Consider the following 23,721-nt stretch of genomic DNA (forward strand, 5'->3'; position numbering starts at 1 on the left):
TGGCTTCTGCTGCCTCTGCTGACCTGCACTTACTGCATGAACTCATGAAGGAACTCAACTCCACTGGACTCACCGCACTGACTCCCAACTGACCGACTCTCTCTCTCTCCCTGGGCTGCTCTTAGATAGCTTCTCTCTCCTGTGCCAACTCCTAAGAGTTGGGCGTATTCCATCTCTGTCTCATTCTGTCATTCAATGTGTGTCATCCATCACATTGTCTGCCCCTCAATTAGATGTCACTTTCAAACATGGCTGCTTCCTTCTACAAACTAATTTTTAAAGGTGTACACTAAGGATGCGTGTGTATTCCAGCCAGATCACACAGACCTAGGTCTTCAGATGTGATCCCTTGCAAGAGCAGCTGTGTCGCTGGACTAAAATTCCTCTACAGAGGCTTCTTAAGATAGGGATCTGTGACTTAACAGAATGTTTGAAGCCAGGCATAGTGTCACATGTCTTTACCCACAGCACTTAGGAGACAGAAAGAGGCAGATCTCTGTAAGTTCCATGTCAGTCTTGTTTAGCAAGTTACAGGCCAGCTACGTAGTGAGACCTTGCTTTGAAAAAAGTAAAATAAAAGTATGTGACGGTATAGAAAACGTGGGAAGCACTAGTAAAAATTTCATATTGGTATCATACACTCAAAAGTTAGCTGTTTACACATTTATTGTCTGACAGCTGCCCTCTCCCTGTTCCATAAATGAGACATTATCTCATGTTCTATAGCAGATCAGGAGGTGTGCCGGGGGACCCATCTGGCTGTCACTTCTAGCTGGGGTATCACTGTGATGCTTCTTGGCAGAACTAATCAGGCAGAAGTGAGCAGAGTGGTGGATGCTTGTCACTGCTGTTTTATGAGCACACATTCACTCATTCTGGTAGATGGTTTTTGGTTTTCAGCAGAGTGTGTCTGTCACAGGCACCTTTGCTCCGTAATGGATAATTTCTATGTGTTGTTGTTTATTTCCGCCAAGTCTCTGAGCATTACTAAGCTTTATCACCTCATGTCAAAAGCGGACCCCCCCCCCCCATGTATAAACATCAACAGTACCGCAGCTTCGTGTCAGATTTGCCTGACGAGAACCAATCGCAGTAATGGCTATTATCAAGAACGGTAACTTGTAGCAATCACTTTAGTAGCCCTGGGAAATGGGAAGATGCTGAGGCCAAATCATCATCCAAGAAGGAGGGCCCCATGATCCAGATCTTACTCTCAGATTCTCTCATGCGTCACCGCTTCTAAAGAAATCATACTCAGTTTTAAGCAGTTGGTCATTGGAAAATTCTTCTGTATCTGTGAGTCACACTAGACCATTGTAATTATCCACCATTCCCGGTGTTTGCTCCACTCAGGGCGGTGGCTTAGTGTTATATTGTGTGTGTGTGTGTGTGTGTGTGTGTGTGCGCATGTTGTGCATGAGTACAAGGGGACCCATGGTTGGTACCTCCATTACTCTTCTGCCTTTCTCACTGAGGCATGACCTCTTGGTTGAAGCCACAGCCTGGTACTATGGCCAGTCTTGCTAACCAGCTTGCACTGAGGAGCCTCAGGCTTGCCTCCCAAGGTTGGGATTGCTGGAAGGCTGGAACCCACCCATCCGGTACTGAGTGGGTTTGTGGGGATCTGAACTCTGACCCTCACATTTATTACACATGGCAAATGCTTTAACCCCCAAGCCATCTCCCCAGCCTTTGGCTCTAACATTTGAAGAACCAGCATGCTTCTCAGTCCTCTCCCTTCTATATTGGGGATCCTGTTGGTTTTTTTTTTTTTCACTTTCAGTTCCCCAGGGCTCCTCAGCTAATGACTGAATAAGCATCTGTTGAATAACCTAGGGGAAAATTAACCATATTTGGCTTCCTTTTGGGTAAAGCATTTCCTCCTTCGGTTTCTCTGGTTTGTCATTGCCCTTTGTGAAATGTGACAACCAGAATTAAATGTGTCATTTCATGCGAGGACTGAATATTTTGGCTCATCTAATCACAGCTTTGTTTCTTTAGTGAGCCCTAAGAAATTTTTTAGATACTTGATGCTGTTTGATCAAGCACACCTTTTACAATTCTTTTCATATGGTTGGCTACCGTATCAAATATGTCTCAGTAGTTTCTATAATTGATATTTTAATTATTTTTAAATAATTAGCATATAAAGCTTAGCATATAAAGGGGCTGCAGAGATGGCCAGTTGTTAAGAGCACTGGCTCTGGTTATAGACACCTGTATTCATTTCCTGCCACCCATCCATTCCACCAGTCCCAGGATTAAAACCGATTTACAGAAGAGAGAGTTTATGTTGGCTAAGGTTCTGGAAAGAGAGTCCAAAGGCAGGGAAGGAAAGGTGTGGGACAGGGGCATGAAGCTGCCCCTGTTTTATTCATATGCAGGAGGGTAGGGGAAAGAGCAAAACTATAAGCCCTCAAAGCCTCCTCCTTCATGGCTGCATCTCCTAAAGGTTCTACAACCTCCCCCAAACTGTGCCGCTAGCTGGAGACCAAATGTTCAAATATGTAAGCCCATGAGGACCACTCAAAACACCAAACTGTGGGCAGGGGAACACGTCATCAATGTTAAAAACAAAAATACCTCTGCGTACAGAGAACTCAAGACACCCAGTGCTAAGGACTTCACTTGGTACTCAGAAGCCCCTGTTAGGAAGAACTGGGCACAGATCCTTAAGTACTGAGTTCAAGGTCACCTCGATGGCTCATTTTTCCATAACTGAATACATAAAATATAGTTCATAAGCTCATCATCCTAATTTCATGTCTGCCGCTGTGATAAAACACTCTGGCCAAAAGCAACCTGGGAAGGAAAGATTTGTTTGGCTTACATCATAGTATGTCACTGGGAGACAGTAAGGCAGGAACCTGAGCTAGGAGCCGTGGAAGAACACTGTGTGCCGGCTCTGTGCTCACGTTCAGCCAGCTTTCTTACCACGTGCCTAAGGATGGTGCTGCAAGGTGGGCTTGACACTCCTACATCAGTTAATATTCAAGATGTCCATAGCCCAGTCAGATCGAGGGATTCCTCGTCAGAGGCTTTGCCAAATTGACAACTAGAGGTAACTAAGAAACTTATCCTAAAACTGAAAATTAGAGACCCGTAAATGCAGCTGTATATCTGCTAGTGAGCCCACCGGGTGCTTCCGGATAGTTCCAAACTGGAAGTCACACAGAGGGCGCTAGTTAAAATCTCCATTTGAGTGGATGGGGGAACACACAACTCCCAGAAACTTACGAATATGGGAAAGAGATTTGTAAGGAAGAAGCGTCTGGAGCAGGAGATGAATAACCAGTGGTGGGTGTGTGTGTGTGTGTGTGGAGGTGGGGGGTGGGGAATAACCAAGAATAAAATTTATTAATTAAGAAAAAGGAAGTTAGAAACCGGGTCTGAAACTGAGGTGTGCAAATGGCTGAAACCGGACTGCAATCGTTTCCAGATTGTGAGGCACGACCGGACTATGGAGCAGATTGTTTTCCCGGTCCCCAATATCTGTGAATTCCTCACTCGGGAATCCAAGTATCGTGTGTTCAACACAACGGAGAGGGATGAGCAAGGAAGCAAGGTGAACGACTTCTTCCAGCAAACGGACGATCTCTACAACGAGATGAAGTGGCAAAAGAAGATCAGAAGTGAGTGGGAGACCTGGGGAGGGGCGGGGCAGGGTCATGTGGCCCGAGACAGGGGGCGGCGCCAGGGTCATGTGGCCCAATTTATCTAAATAATTAGTTGCATTTCTTGTCAGTTTAACGTCCCCGAAATCACCTGTATCCTGAAGAGTAAGTCCCTGTTGTCGCCGGAGCCAAACCGTCTGCAGCTTGGTGGACGCAGACATTCCCAGTTAACCAGATGGCCCGCAGCTGCAGCGGAGCCCACTTTCTAACGTGTTCCAAGCTGCAAGTCTGCAGCTGCGCTGTTGCGCTCCTGGATGAGTGCAGGTGTGAAGTCCTGCGTTGACCCCGAGACTTCAGTAGTCAGCACATGGCATGGAGCAATGTCTGCACCAGAGCCCTCACCCAGCGTCCTCCGTGTGTTTAGACAGGATCTCACCGCTCAGTCTGTCCTCAGATTCATCTGGTACCCATGCATCTCAAGTGCTTAGTGTTTTTCTGGGAGTCATTCCTCCTCTTCCCTCTCTTTCTCCCTCGAAGTCTAGCAAGCATAAAATTTCTGAACACCTGCAACCATACAGCCAGCATTGTGATATCATCATCAAAACCATAACTGTGTAGCCCGCTCCACCTGGAACATAGATCTCCAGTGTGCTTGCAAACACTGAGTTTGGAATATTTTTTAATTTTAAAGTTTTAAATCATTTTAATGAGACTGGGGAGACTGCCTAGATGCAGTGCCTCAGAACAGCTCGTAGCCATCCATAACCCCAGGTTCTGGGCATCTGACACCCTCTTCTGCCCTCCGGTGCACCAAGTGCACAGAGGACCCACAAGACATTTATGTGAGCAAACGCTCACGCACCTAAAATAAAATAGGCCTAAATTTTTAAAAGTCATTTTAAGTTGTTTTCTTAGATGACAAACCTTGAGGCAGGATTGAGAAGCTCTTGGCGTTAGGTCCTTCTTAACTTTTGGAGACCTTCCCAGACAGGCGGGCATGTGTGACTTGGACTTCACAATTCAGTTTTCTAAATTCTTTACCGAGGGACCCTTGGTGAATGGAGCTGGTCAAAGCCTCCTTTGGGTACGAGATGACATCGTGAAGGTTTAGATTCCTAAGACACCTTTTGTTCTTTAGAATTTTGCCACATAAAACTCGGCATAAGAACTTGTTATCTAATGATATATGTGGAATATTTAGAATTTTTTTAGCTGAGATATTTGAAAAATATTAATTTTTATCTATATTAACTGAATAACAAACTCAAATTAATCGAATAACACACTAGAACTCTAGGATTTGTGTTTTGTGACAAATATTTCATTTTATTTTTTTTACCCAAAATAAAACTTAAAATAATTCCCAGTGGACATGGTATTTTAAATTTTAGATACAGTAAATCACAAGGATATCATCTCAGTGGTTCTGTGGGCGTGTAAACAGAAAGGAGTGGGAACAGCACAGATGTCTACAGTTCATGATCAATCATGGGACTGTCCATCTGAATGCCACTCCCATTACAGCCTCTTCCACTGTGGGAGGAAAACGAGAGGAACTCAGGAGGGGTACACTCCCTCATCAGCAGAGGCCCGCACAGAGGTTTAGAGTAGATCCAAAAAGTACATGATTTTCCCTTTCATATACCTCACTCCACTGACTCTGTATTTTGTCTTTAAATTTTTAATTATGATTTTTAAATATTTGTATGTGCATTTGCTTGTTGTGGGCTTGTGCACATGTTATATAGTGCCTGCAGAGGCCAAAAGAGTGTGTCATACGCCCTGGATCTGGAGTTACACTTGATGTGGGTTCTGGGAACTTAGCTGTGCCCTCTGCAAGAACAGCACATGTCCTCAACGGCTGAGCCGTCTCTCCAGCCCCAAACCCTAATATTTTCATCTTTGTAGGCTGTTTCGTTTGAGACAGGGTTTCATGTCTCCCAGGCTGGCTTCAAACTCACTATTTAGCTAAGGCTGACTTTCAACTAGTGATCTTCTGCTTCCACCTCCCAAATGCTGGGGCGATAAGCATGCCCCACCATGTCCATCCCTTCCAGTATTTCATCCTATGTCAAGACATTACAAGGTGAATAATACACATGACGCAGAGGAGCCATGCGGCTCCCAGAGTAGGCTGATAGTGTAGCCCCTCTCCAAACCCCTCCGTATTTCACATTTGCTCAGTGATTTAGAAGTGGAAAGAACTGAGTTTCCGTTAAACACTGGTAGATGCATTTATTAATTCCTTTCTGATGAAGGCGTGAGTTCCTTTTCTGGAAATTCTCAGCAAGCCTCTCCCAGTTACTGACTTTTACTGTGGACTTTGCATGGTCCAGATTCAAGGGATTTACTATAGAATCACCTTTGCTGATGCTCTTGAAGGATAAAAAAGGAACCAAGAAAAATGCCTTTCCCATCTGGTCCTATAATACGCTTTCTAAAGTAAGTCACGGTCTCTTCAGATGCACTTCTGTGACTGGTCACAGTCACGTTGCACACACTCTTAGCTCGCTGGGGCTTCTGTGTTGATGGCGGTATATACTGGTCACTCTCACCCCTGTTCTTGTTGCTTCCTAGACAACCCTGCCCTGTTCTGGTTCTCCAGGCACATCTCCCTCTGGGGCAGCATCTCCTTCAACTTGGCTGTGTTCATCAACCTGGCTGTGGCCCTCTTCTACCCATTCGGGGATGACGGTGATGAAGGCAAGTGCTTGTCTTTCTGCAATGAATGGATGCCTGAAAAAAAAAATCACAAAAATTCTCAAACTGAATTCCTTAAGTCTCGAGAGCTTCAAAAAAAAAAAGAAGCTTAGTACTCATTGAATATTTTCCCTGTATTCATTGAGAGTGTAGAGGTAGGAAGTAGAGTAGACTGAAAACCATGGCTAGTAGAAATGTTGTTTTACATAAGTCTCATAAATGGTATAACTAACTACTGGTGTGATTGTGTTGGTTCCACATAATTAGTGTGATCAAGCATACTCTATACTGCGTTATCTCAATTATATAAGTGAGAGCCTTACACTCAGGCATTTTGATGAAATGGTAACAATTACATCTTACTTTCTGTCTTGTCTGGGGGTTTTGTAGTAAACATACCTGCAAAATGCACGTTTTGATTCTATAATACTGTGCATTTACAATACTCATAATCTCAGCCTTAGGAACACACAGCCTAAGATAGACAGTAATGATGGATGATGGAATGTATTGACTATGAAACCGGGGTCATTAATCTAGTAGTGCATGAGCTTTTACAGAAGGAAGACAGGAATTTGAAGTGAAGTACGAAATCCCATAGGGATTGGTTGGGGTTTTTGAATATTTTGTTTAGGTTTAGCAAATTGCTTGGGAAAAAACCTGTTATAGGTATGAGATACAGTCTGGAGAGTAACTTTGGAATGGGTAGAAGAATGAATTGGAGGCAGACATGAGAGAAATAAGCAAATAATAGCTTTGGAGTGCCCTGGGGCACATAGGGTTGATTTTTTGATTTATTGTCAGCAGAGCAGTAGAGCAGTTCCTGACTGTTGGACCAAGAGAAGTTGTTAGAAGGTAAATACTGTCAGTGCCTCCTAAGGGAGACAGGAGAGATGTACCATAACAGCAACAGGTATGTAAGCAAGGCTCAGATGAACTGGAGGCAATGAGGAGAGATGGGAGCCCAAGAACAACTTAGCATTTTTCAGTTTCTTCATCAGATCCGATGGGCACCCAAGCCTTCTCAGCTGCAGTTTGAGCTGTTGTAAGGTGAATTTGTTTTGTTGTGGAGCACACAGCAGAGATGGAGGATTGTGGACAGTAGAGCAGGCACAGCAGGAGAATAGCAACGAACACATCCATCCATCATGTGGGCAGAAGTGGGAGCACCTTTCTGGTCTTCCCCTTGGTCTGGTCTTCTGTGGTGATGAGATCTTGGTACAGAGGATCTGGCGGAGCATGTTTGCGGCACAGGCCTACCTACACAGAGACAGAAAATTAGGACACACACTAAGCTTCTTTTGCAACCTGGCTCACTGGTAACAGTTCTTGATGGTGGAGTTTTTCAAACAGGCTGAGCAACTGTTCTTCAGGCTTAATTTGAAATTAAAGACAGACTGAATGTCAATCAAAGTTCTCCTATAAGTGCCTTGGAAGGATGGGGGCATTCAACGTGATAGGTTCCAACTGGAAAGGTCTCCCAGCAGACTGATCTGAGAAAGTTTTTGAAAAAAAGTAATTATCAACAGTAATATACTATAAAGCATAGAATAAAACAAATCCAGGGTCTGTATGAATAGAGAAAAGAGAACGTTCTTTTTGCTAGTGTCCCAGTTAAGAAAGTTTAAGAGTGATAGAAATTGTATGTCACCATTTGGCCAGTCATAGTACTCAGTGGATGCCTAAAAACAAGGGGTGAATATGAAGAAAAGTACAAGAACATCACACTTTAAGAGTCTGCCAATGATATTATTAAGCAGCTACAGCAGGGAAAGGAGTAACTAAAACAGAGAAACCACTAAACAATCACGAGTGATACACAGGGAAGGCAATCATGAAAGCACCCAGCAAATTTAGGCCAGATAGACCTCTGTTAACAAAGGCTATACCGTCTAACCCTGGACCCTACTACAGTCTGCTTCAGAGTCACAGAGCCATCATGGCAAGGGGACAGCAGAGGCACAGGCTGTTTATCTTCCTCTAGATACAGTGAACAGTGAGGTGTCAACCATGCTCTTGGAAGTATCTCATGCTCAACTGTCTTGTTCACATGTGGGTTACCATGTTAGAGAACAACATCCTTCAATCAGGATGATGGTTCTCAGTGATTCAGGGGAGATGATGTCTCTCAGACGATCACCCTGAGAAGTACCATCCACCTCTACTGCATCTTTAACTGCCAGGCTTACGTGGAATATGTTGATGCTAGAGCTGTCTCCAGCCATGCCAACTGATCTGTCCTGGCAGAGTACTCAGTGCAGAACTTTTTATCCCAAGATAAATATGATTTTTAAATCTAGAGGGAGGTTTTTCTCCCCACATTTTGAATGTAATTCTTCCTCACAAGTTTTTTTTTTTTTTCCTGAGGAAAATAAGATTCTTCAGGGTGATTCTAACTCTCTGTTTCACAAGTGTTGATGGGTACCATTGTGCAGTCGGCACCATGCTAGGCTGTGAGATGCTAAGATTAGTACAGCTGTTTTACCTCAAAGATCTCAGGGTCAAGTTAAAGGACCAAGAAATGAGAAAGGCACAAGACCAAGGACCACCAGTGGAATTGTGGGTGGATGTTGACTTTCTCTGGACCCGGGTATAGGAAGCAGGAGTCTAATGAGCCTGCACAGGAAGCAGGGGGTTGGGGACAGTTGAGAGTAAGAAGCAGCCATGCTGGACAGGAAGCCATAGACAAATCATCATGAAGGCCCAGCTGAGTTCTAAGATGAGTAGAATTGAAGTCCAATCTGACTGTCTGAATTTTGTTTTATAAAGGACCAACTTCTTACTTCTAAGATCTTAGAAAGTATAGAGGAATTTCTAAAGACATCTTCCCACTAAATATAAAATATGCTTCTTATGGGAAGTTAATAGAACTATGCAAAACATTAAGAAAAAAGATTCCCACCTGATGGCTAAGGATTGGCTTTAGTGCTTTATATTGCTTTTGGTTTTTATTACAGTTCTTTGTTTGTTCGAGAGACAGGGTCTCACTGAGTAACCCGGGTTGGCCTAGAATTCACTTTGTAGCTCAGGCTGGCCTTGAACTCACAGCAGTCCTCCTGCTTCAGCTTGCCATGTGTTCGGATTGTGCACGAGTCAGCACACTCCACTGAGACTGGGTTTGAAAAATGCTAGCACCTGTTTCTAGAGTGTCAGAGAGGTTGTTGCTGTTGTTGCTGTTGCTGTTGTTGTTGTTGTTGTTAGAGAGGTTGTGTTGTTTGTTTGTTTGTTTGTTTCCCCAAAGCATGACTCTCAGGTTGAAACTAACCTGATGGCTGACAGACAGCCACAAACTTCATCATCAGTTAATTACATTAAATAAATAACTGTTCACCTTATTTTCTCATTCTGCACAGATGTACTTAACAGTAACCTATGTGCAAGGTCCTGTGCTGGACAGTGAGTTACTTGTACAAATGGATAAAACATTGAGTTTAGATGCATGACTGCACCTTCTTATACAGGAACCCCCCAGCAAGCTGCACACACTACCTGGGGCAGAGTAAAGGGGTGGCTAAATCCCCAGGTGCCAGTAACAATACACAGAATGAGCATTTGTGCCAGACCTTGACCTTCTAGAATACCATACCAGACTTTATGAATTGGTCTGACAAGTTACATGATGGGCAGACCATTGACAATGTTCCCTGAAGGTGTTGGCAATTTTAATGAAGACTTAAAAGCAAAGCTGGGGATACTATAGTTGTGTCTTATCTGAGCAGAGTTTGGGGCTTAGCATCATGTAGGGTGGTACTCAAATATTTGTAACTCCACCCAAGAGATCCAGCAACATCCTCTTCTAGCCTCTGTGGCCATCTGCACACACACACACACACACACACACACACACACGGATGCATGCTTTCGAGTGCATCTGTGCTCATGCACACACACAGAGAATGCACATAAATAAAATCAACATTATAAAAAAAACAAACAAAGGTAGGAGCTGAGGAAATGTCCCAGTCAGCAGAGTTTCTGTTGTACATGCATGAGGACCTGAGTTTGGATGCCCCGAACTCATGTGGAAAGCCAGGTATAGCTGCACAGCCTGGGGGTTAATAAATATTCAGCTGCTTGCTCACTATGAAGTCCCAGAGCATATTTTGTCTACTTGATAAACAAGTATTGAATGACTGTTGCAAAACACACTGTGACAGGGTAGAGCTACCCAACACACTTGTAGACTTTGTGTTTTAATGGAGATCTGAGAGTCACCACAAACACTGGAATGTTAAAGGCACTCTCTCTGTATGACCCTTGGAGAGCTGACGAGTCTAGGCAGATGGCTTGCTTTTGCTAGGTAGAGAACCTATAAACCCGTGTCAAATATAAGAAACCTATTTTGATGAGGAGAAAGACGAGCTTCCTCTTTCCAATCTTTTAAAAATCATTTACAGTTTGTTTGTTTGCTTATTTATGTGTGCATGTGTTTTGCCTGCTTTCATGTCTATACTCTATGTGCATACCTGGTGCCCGAGGAGGAGGCTAGAAGAGGGTATTGGATCCCCTAGGGCTAGAGTTACAAACAGTTGTGAGACACCATGGGATTGCTGGGAATTGGACCAGGGTCCTCTGGAAGAGCTATCAGCAAGTGCTCTTAACTACTGAGCCATGTCTATAGCCACACAACCAACCTTCTTTTAAGCCCTGTTTATTTGAAGCTGTCATGATAACAAAAATGTCGCTGTAACACAATACCCGACACTGGGTATTTCAGGAGGCAAATGTCTATTTAGTTCCATGCTTTGGAGATGGGAAGTCCATGATGAGGTGACCCTGTCTCTTCCCTCCAGGTGGGGATCTCCCTTGGTTATATCACAAGTTGATGGAGAAGTAGAAAGGGGTGCGGCTTTGTAGGGGATTATGTGGGCAGGGGAGCCACACTTTGCAACATGCTCTCAAGGGGGTGTCTGGTGCCTGCTGTGCCAACATCAACTCCTTCCAAATATGCAGTCTGCACTCTGAGTTCCCTGCTGTATGTACCACATCTTAAAGATTCTGTTGCCTCTGGAGTATTGCTCAAGGTCCAGAGCCTTTGGGAAAACACTCAGATCATACCTAAAACACAATAAATACCATTGCTACAGAGCCGGGATTGTTTTGTGTAGTTACAACTGTCTGACAGAATCTTTGTAACTTTTAGATGCATTGGTCTTCAATGAATACAAAATTCATCAAAGGATATGTACGGGTCGTTCAGGGTTTTGGTGCTAACCCCAAAGCTTTATTTATGAAAGTCCTCGATGTGTTTGTGTCAGAAGTCAGTGTTATGGTAAAAATAGATGTGGGGGACAGAGTGGGCATCATCGAGGAGTGTTTGGCACAGGAATTTGTGGAGAAATCTCCAGCTTGGTGCTTTCCTCCTGCCCATGTCATCCTGTAGACACGAATTTGAGGTCCTGGTACCACCAGTCAAGCCAATAACATAACATGGTGCCTGAAGTTACTTCTGCAGATGCAGCACACCCCAGCCACTCTTGGAAGGGGGTCAACGCCCCATGTCATAGTATTGTATTTCTTTTTAAAGGGAAGACTTTTTTAAAACCTCATTTGTGAGGAATTTCTAAGGAACATGGTTAATCATATAATTCATTTAAAAATGATTGGAAACTTTTCTTTTGCCTCTGTGCATGCATGTGTGTGTGTATGCATATGTATACCTGCATGTATGTGTGTGTACATGATTTTGTATATAGGTACATGAATATATATGTGTGTGTGTGCACACATACAGAAGCAAGAGGTCAGGCTCAGTGTTCTTTCTCATGACATCATTCACCTTGCATTTTGAGACAAGGTCCCTCAGTGACTTGGGATTCACCCAATCAGCTAGGCTGACTAGCCACAAGCCCCAGGAATCTTCCTGTCTCTGCTTACATAGCAGCTGGATTCAAACATTATCATCTTTATCACTGGGGTGTAGGGGATCAGATTCGAATACTCATGAGGCAAGAACTTTCCTGGCTTCTCTCTCTGCCCAGCTCCATAAAAACTTTTATTTCCTGATGATTAAATAGACTAACATATGTTTGAAATTTGAGTCAGTGTTCAAGTATACTCTCGCATATGTAGACATGTGTGTGTTTTAACACATGAAGCTTACTTATATGTAGATATGTATACATGTTTTAACACTGAAATATTCATGTAGGTGTGTTTACATGTGTTTTAACACTTAAAACATATCTCTATAGAATCTAAGTGTTCTACAAATTGGAGTTTCTTTACATTTAAGGTTTTTCTTGTATATTTTATTTACATTTCAGATGTTATCCCCTTTCCCCATTTCCGCTCCCAACCCAGAAACCCCCTATCCCATCCCCCTTCCTCCTACTTCTATGAGGATGTGCCCCCAACCCACCTCCCCACTCCCACCTCCCTGCCCTTTAATTCTCCTACACTGGGGCATTCAGTCTTCATGAGACCAAGGACCTCCTCTCCCACCTATGCCCAACAAGGCCATCCTCCCCTACAATATACAGCTGGAGCCATGGGTCCCTCCCTATGTGCTCCCAGGCTGGTGGTTTAGACCCTGGGAGCTCTGGTTGGTTGGTATTGTTGTTCTCCCCATGGGGCTGCAAACCCCTTCAGCTCCTTCACTCTCCTCTCTAATTCCTCCATTGGGGACCCCATGATCAATTCAATGGTTAGCTTCGAGTATCTGCCTCTGTAGATGTCAGACTCTGGCAGACCTCTAAGGAGATAGCTTTTTTGTTTTTTAATCTATTTACTGTGTACATGTATGTCTGTGTGTGGACATCAGACAAACCTGTAGGAGTTGGGCCTCTTCCTCTGCTGAGTGGTTTCTGGTAATCAAACTCAAGTCATTAAGCTTGGTGGCAAGTACCTGCTCCTGCTGAGCCATCTTGCTGTCCCAATCTGGATTCTTTCAAGGAATCTGTAGCATGACAATTTGATACTAACAGAACTAGGGAAACAATGAGGGAATGAAGCATGATCCTTGATTTTCCGTGACCATTAACTATGACCTTCGACTTGAGGTTCCCCAGTGAAGCACATCTATCAAGAACATCTCACAAATTGCTCCCACAGGAGAGAAAGTTCTCAGACCTGATGCAAAGAATATTAACTAATAAATATTTGTGTAGCCTGAAACCACCTCACAAATCTTCTGGAAGTGGAGGGAGGTATAATGTATTCTAAAGTGTTTCCTTGGGGTAGAACGTGGAGTGGGTTGGCCTGAGATCCAGTGCACTGTTGCTTTGTCTACACATGAAGCACAGAAGCCAAGATTTCTGTGTTTTCTCTGTGTTCTTGGTGACAAGTAACCCATCTACATTTTCCAGGTACGTTGTCCCCGCTGTTCTCAGCCCTCCTTTGGGTAGCAGTGGCAATCTGCACATCTATGCTTTTCTTCTTCTCCAAGCCTGTGGGCATCCGGCCATTCCTTGTGTCTGTCATGCTCAGATCAATATACACCATCGGTCTGGGGCCGACGCTAATACTTCTTGGTGCTGCCAATGTAAGTACACTGTTTAGCTTTGTAGCTTATGAAATTCAGACACACTAAGTGTAAATATAGTCTGTGTGCTTTTATTCTTGTGTATGCAGTGAATTCTAGTTCACTGTGAATCTATATCAGCAAGGGTATCATTTGTGAATGCTTTAATTTATAGAGAAAGAACAAGTTTATGTTTATAATTGTATTTGATATCACATAGATTAAAAAGATCAATTTAGTAAATTACTATCTATTTTCCCTTTTCACATAAATTCATTACACAAGTATCTTGGTTTATTTTTACTTGTGACAGAGGAAAATTCAAATAAGAACATGAATCTTATTTTTATACCTTAAGTCTTAATATATTAATAATTTAATTTGTATACAGATACTTGCAATATATAATAGGTGAGGCTGTGACTTCTAAAAGAATAGATATTAGACTAGAAAAACAACAACAACAAAAAAACCCATTAGCTTAATAGTTTGGTCATAACAGGAAGCAGCCAATCTCCAATTACATCCCTCTTATGAGTGAAAGTATAGTTTGGACAACTGGTCTACCCTCATCTGGCTGCTGCTGTTAGTTGAAAATCTTGGTGTGGAAGATCCAGAAAAGATCAGTTACTACTATACACTGGTGATAATGTCTATCATATGCTGTATCTGAATATCTGATATGCACATCACTAATTAATCGGAAAATGTTGCTACCATGATGTGTCTACATCTTGGATCTCATAGTAACTTGTCTTTAGACACTGTCCCTCGGTGTTAAGCAAATATGAAAAGTCTTACAGGAAAAGATCATAATAGAGGAAAGACCTTAGTATTTATGGGATTCTTAGTTTATTATGGTAAAATTTAATTCATTTGCAGAGCCTGAAATATGTCTAGATTTAGATTTTCCCATCACATGTGTCTCAGTGATTCTGAGTGTTGCAACACACATCTTACACAGTTTTCTTCTCATGCACAGTGTGATAACTTTAGCTAATGTTGATATAAATTATCATTCTGAGAACTACAGGGGTCATTGTGTCAAACTCGAGTGCTTAATATTTGCTCACATCATTGAACATTTGCAAACCTCATTAAAACAGATTTAGCACCTCCTGTTGGTTAAAGAGGTTTCTGATTCATTATATGGATGGTGTATCTTCTTTATCTACTCCATTTATCTTTGCAGCTAAGATTCTTTGTAAGAAAGAAGAATACAGTAAATATAAGCAAAGAGTTTTTTTCTGGTGCTAGGAACTGAATTCTGGGCAATATACGAAGCAAATGCTCTACCACCAAGCCATACCCCAAGTCCACATGAAATATCTTTTAACAGAATCTAAAGGATTACTGCCTCTGGTATTTCCCCCCTTTCTAATAATGTCTGGGAAACTCTGATCCACTTAATGGTTCTAGCCTTTCTCACAGTTATTTTAATATGGAAATGCTAGAATTTGTTCCATCTACTTTGCACAGAGGAAAAGCAAATGAGGATTTTTTTTTTAAGGGAACCAGGCCATTAACAGTCACCACAGTGCTTAGCAGAATGGTGTGTGTTCTTAGCTGTGTATCTGCAGTTTTATGGGTGACTGCATGCCACTGTTAATTTGTAGGGCTGAGTCCTGTGATGCAGTCACTAAACACACAAGCCCCGTTACATATTCTGAACTGAAACTTTTCATTTCACATTCTATCTTTGAGATGCACACACAATGTTTTGTTCAATATGGATGTCACTATTTCTGGCATAGAGTTGTCAAAATATGAATCTTCTCCAAGGCTGAGTTTAATGTCATGAATGGTGCTGCTCACACTGCCTGTGTTTACTATACTGTCCTGCTGGCAGTTCAGAAGATTTCCAGGGTGATATTTGACTGCCTGTAAATTTTGCTTTCTATAGTGACCTTAAGATTTTATCCCGCCTAAGTTGTAACACCACTGGCATGGAGATCATGGAATTAAATCATCTTATTTTTCAGTGAAAGGGTTGATACCCATGGTTGATGAAAACGTGGTGATACTGTTAGAGACAGTGCGTTTGGTTTTACCTTTCAATACATCAGCACTTTACAATGTATTCTTGAAAAAAACAGGTCATGTTTTCCCATTGTAACAACTTAGATATTCTGATCAGGGACACAATCCTTAATGAGACCAAAGGAAAATCAGAAACACCAACACAAGGCAGTGGTCAATTTCTGTGACCACATAAAACAGTGAAAAGGGACAAAAATTACAGAGCCAGGAGGCACCTTTAGATGGATTTGCTCTGAGGCTGACTCAGCATTAAGAACACTTGCTGTCTTTTCAGAACACCCAGGTCAGTTCCCATCACCAAAGTCATGCAGCTCACAACTGTCTGTAACTCCAACTCTAGGCATCATCACCCCCTTCTGGCCTCCAGAGGCACTGCACACACATCCATATGAATAAATAATTAAATCTCAAATAATGATCAACTTCTAGGCACATCCATACAGACATGAACAAAGTCCCCTAGAAACAGAGGGTTGTATCAAGAATGAAGTTAGTGCCCTGGGCAACATGACTTCTATCTTTGCACTTTATCACACCCTTGAAAATCCTGCAAAGACGTGTCCTTACCAGTTGTGAGGACACATGAAGAGACTACATGGCTGGTTTATTTACCTAGATACAGTCAATGCTCACCCTTCACCAGACACTATCTCACAAGCAAACATTGATTTCACCTTTGCAGTGACAAGAACTCTAGGCAAACTGTTCAGATAGTGTGCTACTTTTGAAAGACCCCCAAGAGCTTACGTGGCACCATTCTCCATCCTTCTTCCTCTCCGTTATTATTCAGGCCACCCCCCTGCCCCCAGGGTGACTGGGCTCTGAGGGATAACTGGAAAAAGGAAGTGAAGAGTGGGTCATTATGATATATCGTAGTAGTGTTGCTGTTTCAAGGCCAGATCCATTGGCTCAGCAGAGCATGGCCCTGTAACCATGTCCCCACCATTGCCTATCATGGCCTGTGGGGATGCTTGCACAGAACTGACCGGGTGCGTCATGGTATCATGAGGCCACACAGAAGGCCTGGTTAAGTGTTACCAATGAAGTGATGACATGATCAGGGAGGGTGTGTTTGCAGCTCATTGTTCCTCTGTAAACAGCCCCAGCTGTCATGGAAAGTACTATGTACAAAATGTACAAATTTCTTCATGTCATAGAAAGCAGGATTCCAGTCCTTTCGTATATGTATATATGATACTTGCATTTGATTGTCCTTGGCATGAATGTCTTAAACACAAGGACGGTGCCCATCTCAGAACTCTATGTGAACACATGGAGGCCACTGCTCCTGTCAACCCCACCCCACTTCTAGATGTCTCTAGAGAACAGAAGCATATGTACCCAGCTATGGATCAAGGGTCATGCAATGCCCCCACTGCAAACAAGCAAAGCAAGTCTCTTTATTTTTCATACTAATATGGTCAAGTCCCATTCAGCCAGGAGTGCATCCTGTCCTTTACATGATCCAACTAAAATGTATTGACCGTTTTGAGGATTTAGCTCAGTCTGTTGCTCTCCAGTGTGTCCACTTTGTAAATAGTTTTCCTGTATATTTTTGTAATTCATCTTAGAGAGTTGGGAAATGACATGCAAACCATGTCTTCGTCATATAACTTACCCTTGTGAAGAGATGATTTTTAATTCTAGCTTTGTAGAACCCTTTCTGAATCACACTGATGGACCAGGGTAGGTGAGTTGATGTAAGGCAGTTGTGTAAATTTGAACAGGGTCACTCAAAAGCCATTCAGAGGAAGGGCTAGATGTTGTTTTTCCAGACACACATTCTCACTCTTGCTGTGCATTCAGCTTGTCAGCTTTGTCCTGGATCCATTGCTTTTCAGGAGTTTTCTCTAGTATCTGGCTCGCTCTTGAGCAGTCATTGTGAAGTTTCCATCCTGTCTCAGCTCTACTGAATGAGAGCATAAATGGCTGACCAGTACAATAAGGCTTCCGCTTGATGTCTGCTGAAGCTGTTGGCAGGAAGGTGAAAGGGGTTTGAGATGATTGGCTACTGAGATTATTATTAATTAGTGAGAGGATAGACAGTTAGCTAGGGAAATGTAGGAAAGGTTCTACCTATAGTGGCTGTGTTGTTGGTCTGACTGGACCATCGCGAAATGCAATAATTACCAGCCTTTCATCTTATCTGCATTGATTCAGACTTCGGGACATTGATGGAAAAAATTTCATACTCTCTCGAGTTTGATAAGGTGTATATGTGTGCATATATATAATGTATGTAAAGTCAGTGTTGCAAAGACCACCTCACCTTCAAAAGGCATAAATATAAAAATATAGTCATAAATATTTAAGGAGCATTTGAAGAGTCATGGCAATAATCACATGTGAATGTTTGGTGTTATCTAGGCCCCTGAAGGGATCTGTGAGCCAAGACCTTTGATGGCAGATTTTCAGGAACTCTTGGGTTTCCCATGGTGAGAACTGGGTTATCCAAGAATAAGGAAGACCCACATTTACACTCAGTCGATGTTGGTGACATTCTCTGCCCCAATAGCCTCAAGGGAACCAGTTGTTTGTGTTTGTTTATATGTGCATTTGTGAACTACCTGAAAACCAACACAGGAGGTCACAGAGAATGGAAACCAAAGACTTGGGAAAGCTCATTTCCCACGGTGTCCTGTTCTGTAGATGAGCTTGAAGCACTAAAATCCTACTTTCTTCTCCCTTTAGCTATGTAATAAAATCGTGTTCCTGGTGAGTTTTGTGGGAAACCGAGGCACATTCACCAGAGGCTACCGAGCAGTCATTCTGGACATGGCCTTTCTTTACCATGTGGCCTATGTCCTGGTTTGCATGCTTGGCCTCTTTGTCCACGAGTTCTTCTACAGCTTCCTGGTAAGTACAGACTTATAGACAGTCACTGCCAGGCAAAGAGTGCTGCCTCTTATACCTTAGCCTTTGGGATTTTGTTAGTTTTTTAAGCAAGCACAAATTATGTTATTTTTGGTATTTCTTAGGAGAAGTATGGGTCATCATTTTTAGTCTTTTTTTCTGGGAAGTACATAGGTATTGGAGTTCAATTCTTCGGTGAGAAGCAAGCAGCCTCCCTACCTCTTCTCTTGACCCAGGCTTCATAAGATGAGCTGCTTTGGGTTTTCAGCCAAGTAATAATTAAATCCTTTAATTCACTCACTATCTGGCTGCATGGAAGACAAATCAGAGTTCATTATATTTGATGTATAATATCAAATGTTACATTAATTATTATAGTGACATGTAAGCAAAATGAAAAGGAACAAAAGCTACTCTAGCAAAAATTCAAGCTAAGTTCAGTCTCTTAGCTTATGTCATCATTGATAGCTTATGTCCATCATTAGCTTATGCCATCATCGTCATTAGCTTATGTCATTGTTGGCTTGTATCATCATTATTGTTAGCTATGTCATCATCGTTAGCTTATGTCATCATCATTAGCTTATGCCATCATCATTAGCTTATGTCATTGTTAGCTTGTATCATCATTATTGTTAGCTTATGTCATTGTTAGCTTATGTCATTATCATTAGCTCATGTCATCATCCTTAGCTTATGTCATCATCATTGTTAGCTTATGACATCATTGTTAGCTTATGTCATCATTGTTAGCTTATGTCATCATCATTGCTACCTTATGACATCATTGTTAGATTATGTCATCATCATTGTTAGCTTATGTCATCATCATTGTTAGATTTTGTCATCATCATTGTTAGCTTATGTCATCAACATTGTTAGCTTATGTCATCATCATTGTTAGATTATGTCATCATTGTTAGCTTATGTCATCATCATTGTTAGATTATGTCATCATTGTTAGCTTAAGTTTAGCTGTGTATATTTAAGTCTTTAGACAGTTTTTTCAGGTTCTTTTGTTTTTGTTCTGAGAGGACTTGCTTCACTATGTAGCCCAGACTGGCCTCTAGCTAACAATCCTCCTGCCTCAGCCTCTTCAGTGCTGTGCTACTGCCTGTGGACTACCACACCCAGCTGCACATCCTTCTCATTTTCCTAAGATGCCCTTTCTCTATTTACTGCCCTGTAGTCATGACTGAGGAAACGAGTTGGTATTGAAAATGCTGTAAGGTTTGAATCTGTGAGTGGTGTTTGGGTGTCAGTCCTCACCCGCCCCCTTGTCTGAGGCAGAGTTTCTTGTTTCACCACTATAGACACCATTTACTCTGGCTACTGCTGAGTTACAATAAAACTCCCTTCATGTCAACCAAAGCAGTGAAAATGTTGGAGAAGTCAGAACATTGACAGTTTCAAGGTTGCGTCTATGATAATTAATTCTTCTTTATTGAAGAATATTGACTTCGTTTCTGACAATAGCTGTACTTCCCAAGAGATAAACAGATAGCAAAGTAGTGACTTTTTAAAGATTTCACTCATCAAATGCTAGTGTCCAAAACACAGGCTGTGCAGAGCAGTGATTGGCAAGGCCCTGACTACAGTGGGAAGTAAACACAGCAAACTAAGACCTTTTGGAAGGAAACGCGGTGCCTCACTGACCAGGCCAGCCCAACCACAGGTTCTAGCTCTTATCTCCAGAAAGCAGAACATGAATCCCCAGCCTCTCAGTTTTGAAGACAGGATTAATTTCAGACATTTCAAAAATGAATATAGCTTTCTTTCTTTTAACCAGCTCTTTATAATAAACCATGCTCTTGCTAATTCATAATTTCAGTTTTACAATGTAGCAATATATAATAAAAAGGTTCTCAACACTGGCTCCAGACAGCAGCCCTGTGCTTGAGTTTTTGATTAGTGAGTAGGTTGGCTACCATGAAAGACAGATAATAACCCATTAGAGGAAGGGAATTGACAAAACTGTTACTTTTTTGTTTGTGGTTCTGCTTTCAAAGATACAAAGTAACACAGATTTTTAGCCTTATTTGTTTATCCTCTTAGTAAGGAAGAACGTCTACATTTCCCAAATATTTCAGATTCAGACATTTTCTATGGCACAGGCTCATAAAATTTTTCTCCTTGTTTCATTTTGAGTCTCTTGATTTAACAATAAATTTAATGAATTTGCCAACTGTCCATAAACTACATGGGCCTAATATTATAAATTTTCTAAATTCAAATGAAAGTGAGTATACAGTTCTGCAGTGTTGCAGCAAAGTGGTGTAACACTGATCACGAAGCCAACACATGTACATTATATGCTACAAGAGCTGCCTTCACTGAAACTGTGCCTTCTTGTATCCTAGCTCAGTGGTTGATAGGCTGTGACCCCCCCATGTATCAGGTATCCTGCATATCATATTTACATTATGATTCATAACAGTAGCAAAATTATAGTTATGAAGCAGCAACCGAATAGTTTTATGATGGGGGGGGTCACCACACCATGAGGAACTGTCATGAAGGGTCACAGAATTAGGAAGCTTGAGAACCTAACTTACCTAACTCAACTGTTTGGGTTTATTTTAAAATGTTATTTGTTTGAAGGTTATTTTATTATTATTATTATTATATTCTTCTTCTTCTTCTTCTTCTTCTTCTTATTATTATTATTATTATTATTATTTCTGTAGCTTTTTGATTTGGTGTACAGAGAAGAGACCCTGCTGAATGTAATCAAAAGCGTCACACGGAATGGTCGCTCCATCATCCTGACCGCGGTCTTGGCTCTTATCCTCGTCTACCTGTTCTCCATCATTGGCTTCCTTTTCTTAAAGGATGACTTCACCATGGAGGTGGACAGACTGAAAAACAGAACTCCAGTCACAGGTAGCCCTCCCACCCTCAGAGCTCTCCCCCGCTGCCGTTGTAACTTTTGCACCCCTTGTTGGTGGGATCTGGGACAATCTGGGAGATAAAGTTTACGCTTTCACCCTTTTGAATTGTGGCCTTGTTTACCACTGCTGTGGTTTGAGGGCCAGATGTCCTCCTCCTTGCCTCCTGGGTGTGAACATCTGGTCCCCACGTGCTGGCCCTGACTTAGCCAGTGGAGCCTCTCTGGAGGAAGTGATTGACTGGGGTGAGCCTTGCGGTTGGGTAGTCTGGCCTCACTTCCGGTCTGCTCTCCGCTTCCTGGCGGCTAACACGGTGTGACCGGCTGCCATGTGGCTCTGTATCCCTTTGAACTGTTGGCCAAAATAAACTGTTCGTTTCTTCCTCCAGTTGCTCGTTGTCTGGGTGTTTGATCCCAGCAATGATTAAAGTAACTAATACAACATGTAAGAGCCGAGGATTTGAAATACTTTAGCCTGTACACTGTCCGAATGGTTGGGAAATACACACGGGACATCATCTGTGCTCCATCTTACAGGGTTTCGTAATGCTAAGCGTACTGCAAGAGGCGGCAGCAGCGGCAGCGTTGCCGCTGGATACTCAAGGATTCTCTTCCTCTTCCTTCCATTTCCCAAAGGACAGTATCCAGCACCTCAGGGCTGCCACTCGGTCATTATTCCACAGGCATTGCATTATATTCAAATAACTTAAAATAATAAATGTGTTGATTTGGTGATCATCAGGTAGTAAGAAGTGCGTTTGGGCAGATGAACATCAGAGCTGTTGGTAAAGAACCCCGTTCCTCCGTGCGTGACTGCTGAAGTCCCTGCATGACGTTTGCCACTGGACCACTTAGACAGCACCCAGTGTTCTCACTGAGAGGCCCAGGCACAGGAGCTACCGTCCCGTGTTTCCTTTCTTTTGCTTCTCACCTCTCGTATATACTCCTGTTGCTGGATTAAATTCCTTTCTTAACCTTTCCCCTGCTTTGCTTGATAGAAACCATGTTTCTATATTGTGCTGTTTTCTCGATTCCATAAACTGCTGTTTATAGAGATGGGAAATCACAAAAAGACATCACTGTCTCTCAAGCCATTGAGTTCCAGCTAAGATTTAATTAGTGGAAACGTATGCAGTGCCCTTTGTTTCCTTTAACATGGGATCGACAATGTATGGTAATGTCTTTAATGAGATTATGAAATGACTGGGGAGGGCTTGGAGTCATTTATTAGTGAGTCTAAATGACCTGCACAAGCCACAGAAACATCTGCTTTACAAATTTTAAGTTACAACACTGGGAGATATTCTTGAACTCCACACCAAATATTAGACTGTGCTCTCGGGAATATGAAGTTGTTGCTTCATATTTTTTCCCTAGAGTTTCACAGAAATGCTGTTAGCTTTCCATTCCTTGTAATAAAAAGTCCAGGAAAATAACTTTAGTACAAGGAAATGACTTACTTTGGCAGCTCGTGTTTTTAGTTAATGGTCATTTAGCCTCACCTGTGGCCTATGGCAAGACAGAACATTGTGGTTGAGCAAAGATTCTCACCCTGTGGTGGCTTTCAGGCAGAGGGAGAGAGAGGAAGGTTCCTGACACCCTTTCAAGGGTACAGCCAGAATGACTTCTCCCTACACACTAGGCCTCACCTCCCAAAAGACCTGATAGCTCCGTGTGCTGGTGACCAAGCCCTCAGTTTATAGCCTTTGAGGGACACTGAAATTGCAAACCATTACATTCTGCTTCCTGTGTGTTGAGGAAGGGCTTCTTTGTAAGGCCTAGATCTCCGATCTTTCTAAACTCCTTAGGAACCATCTCTCCTCAGCACTTCATGGGCCTCAGATTTTAATTACTTGCTAGATTAGAGGCCTGGCTGCAGTTGGTTCAGTAAAGAAACATGGGAAACAAGTGTTAGAACCTCCAGGACAAGCATGTACAGTAGGGACCGTTTTTCAAACTATGGTAAATATTTTATGTTCTTTGATGAGGAAGTTGGTGTTATATTATGAATGAACATCTTTAGAAATAGGAAAAATACAATAGAAAAACACTAAAGCTAAAATTTCAAGCTCTTTCTTTACTGAAAATACATACGCACAATTTTATAGAAATCAGTCAAAGAAAACTTTTGTAAATATGAAAATGTAGCACATAGGGATAGCCAG

At 42.2% G+C, this 23,721-nt stretch overlaps 1 protein-coding gene across 2 annotated transcripts in view; it reads left to right on the plus strand.

Moving 5' to 3' along the window:
• The window catches only part of Itpr2 (inositol 1,4,5-trisphosphate receptor type 2), a 384,041-nt gene that overhangs the window by 298,357 nt on the left and 61,963 nt on the right, over positions 1 to 23,721 (plus strand). For both annotated transcript variants that reach the window (XM_028757612.1, XM_028757613.1), the window contains exons 47-51: positions 3,440 to 3,632; positions 6,192 to 6,317; positions 13,622 to 13,797; positions 18,508 to 18,672; positions 21,357 to 21,552. In XM_028757612.1, the coding sequence (XP_028613445.1) occupies positions 3,440 to 3,632; positions 6,192 to 6,317; positions 13,622 to 13,797; positions 18,508 to 18,672; positions 21,357 to 21,552 (856 nt within the window). The remainder of the gene's footprint in view (positions 1 to 3,439; positions 3,633 to 6,191; positions 6,318 to 13,621; positions 13,798 to 18,507; positions 18,673 to 21,356; positions 21,553 to 23,721) is intronic.

This window comes from Grammomys surdaster, unplaced genomic scaffold, assembly GCF_004785775.1.
Source record: "Grammomys surdaster isolate TR1022 unplaced genomic scaffold, NIH_TR_1.0 126176, whole genome shotgun sequence".
Lineage (NCBI taxonomy): Eukaryota > Metazoa > Chordata > Mammalia > Rodentia > Muridae > Grammomys > Grammomys surdaster.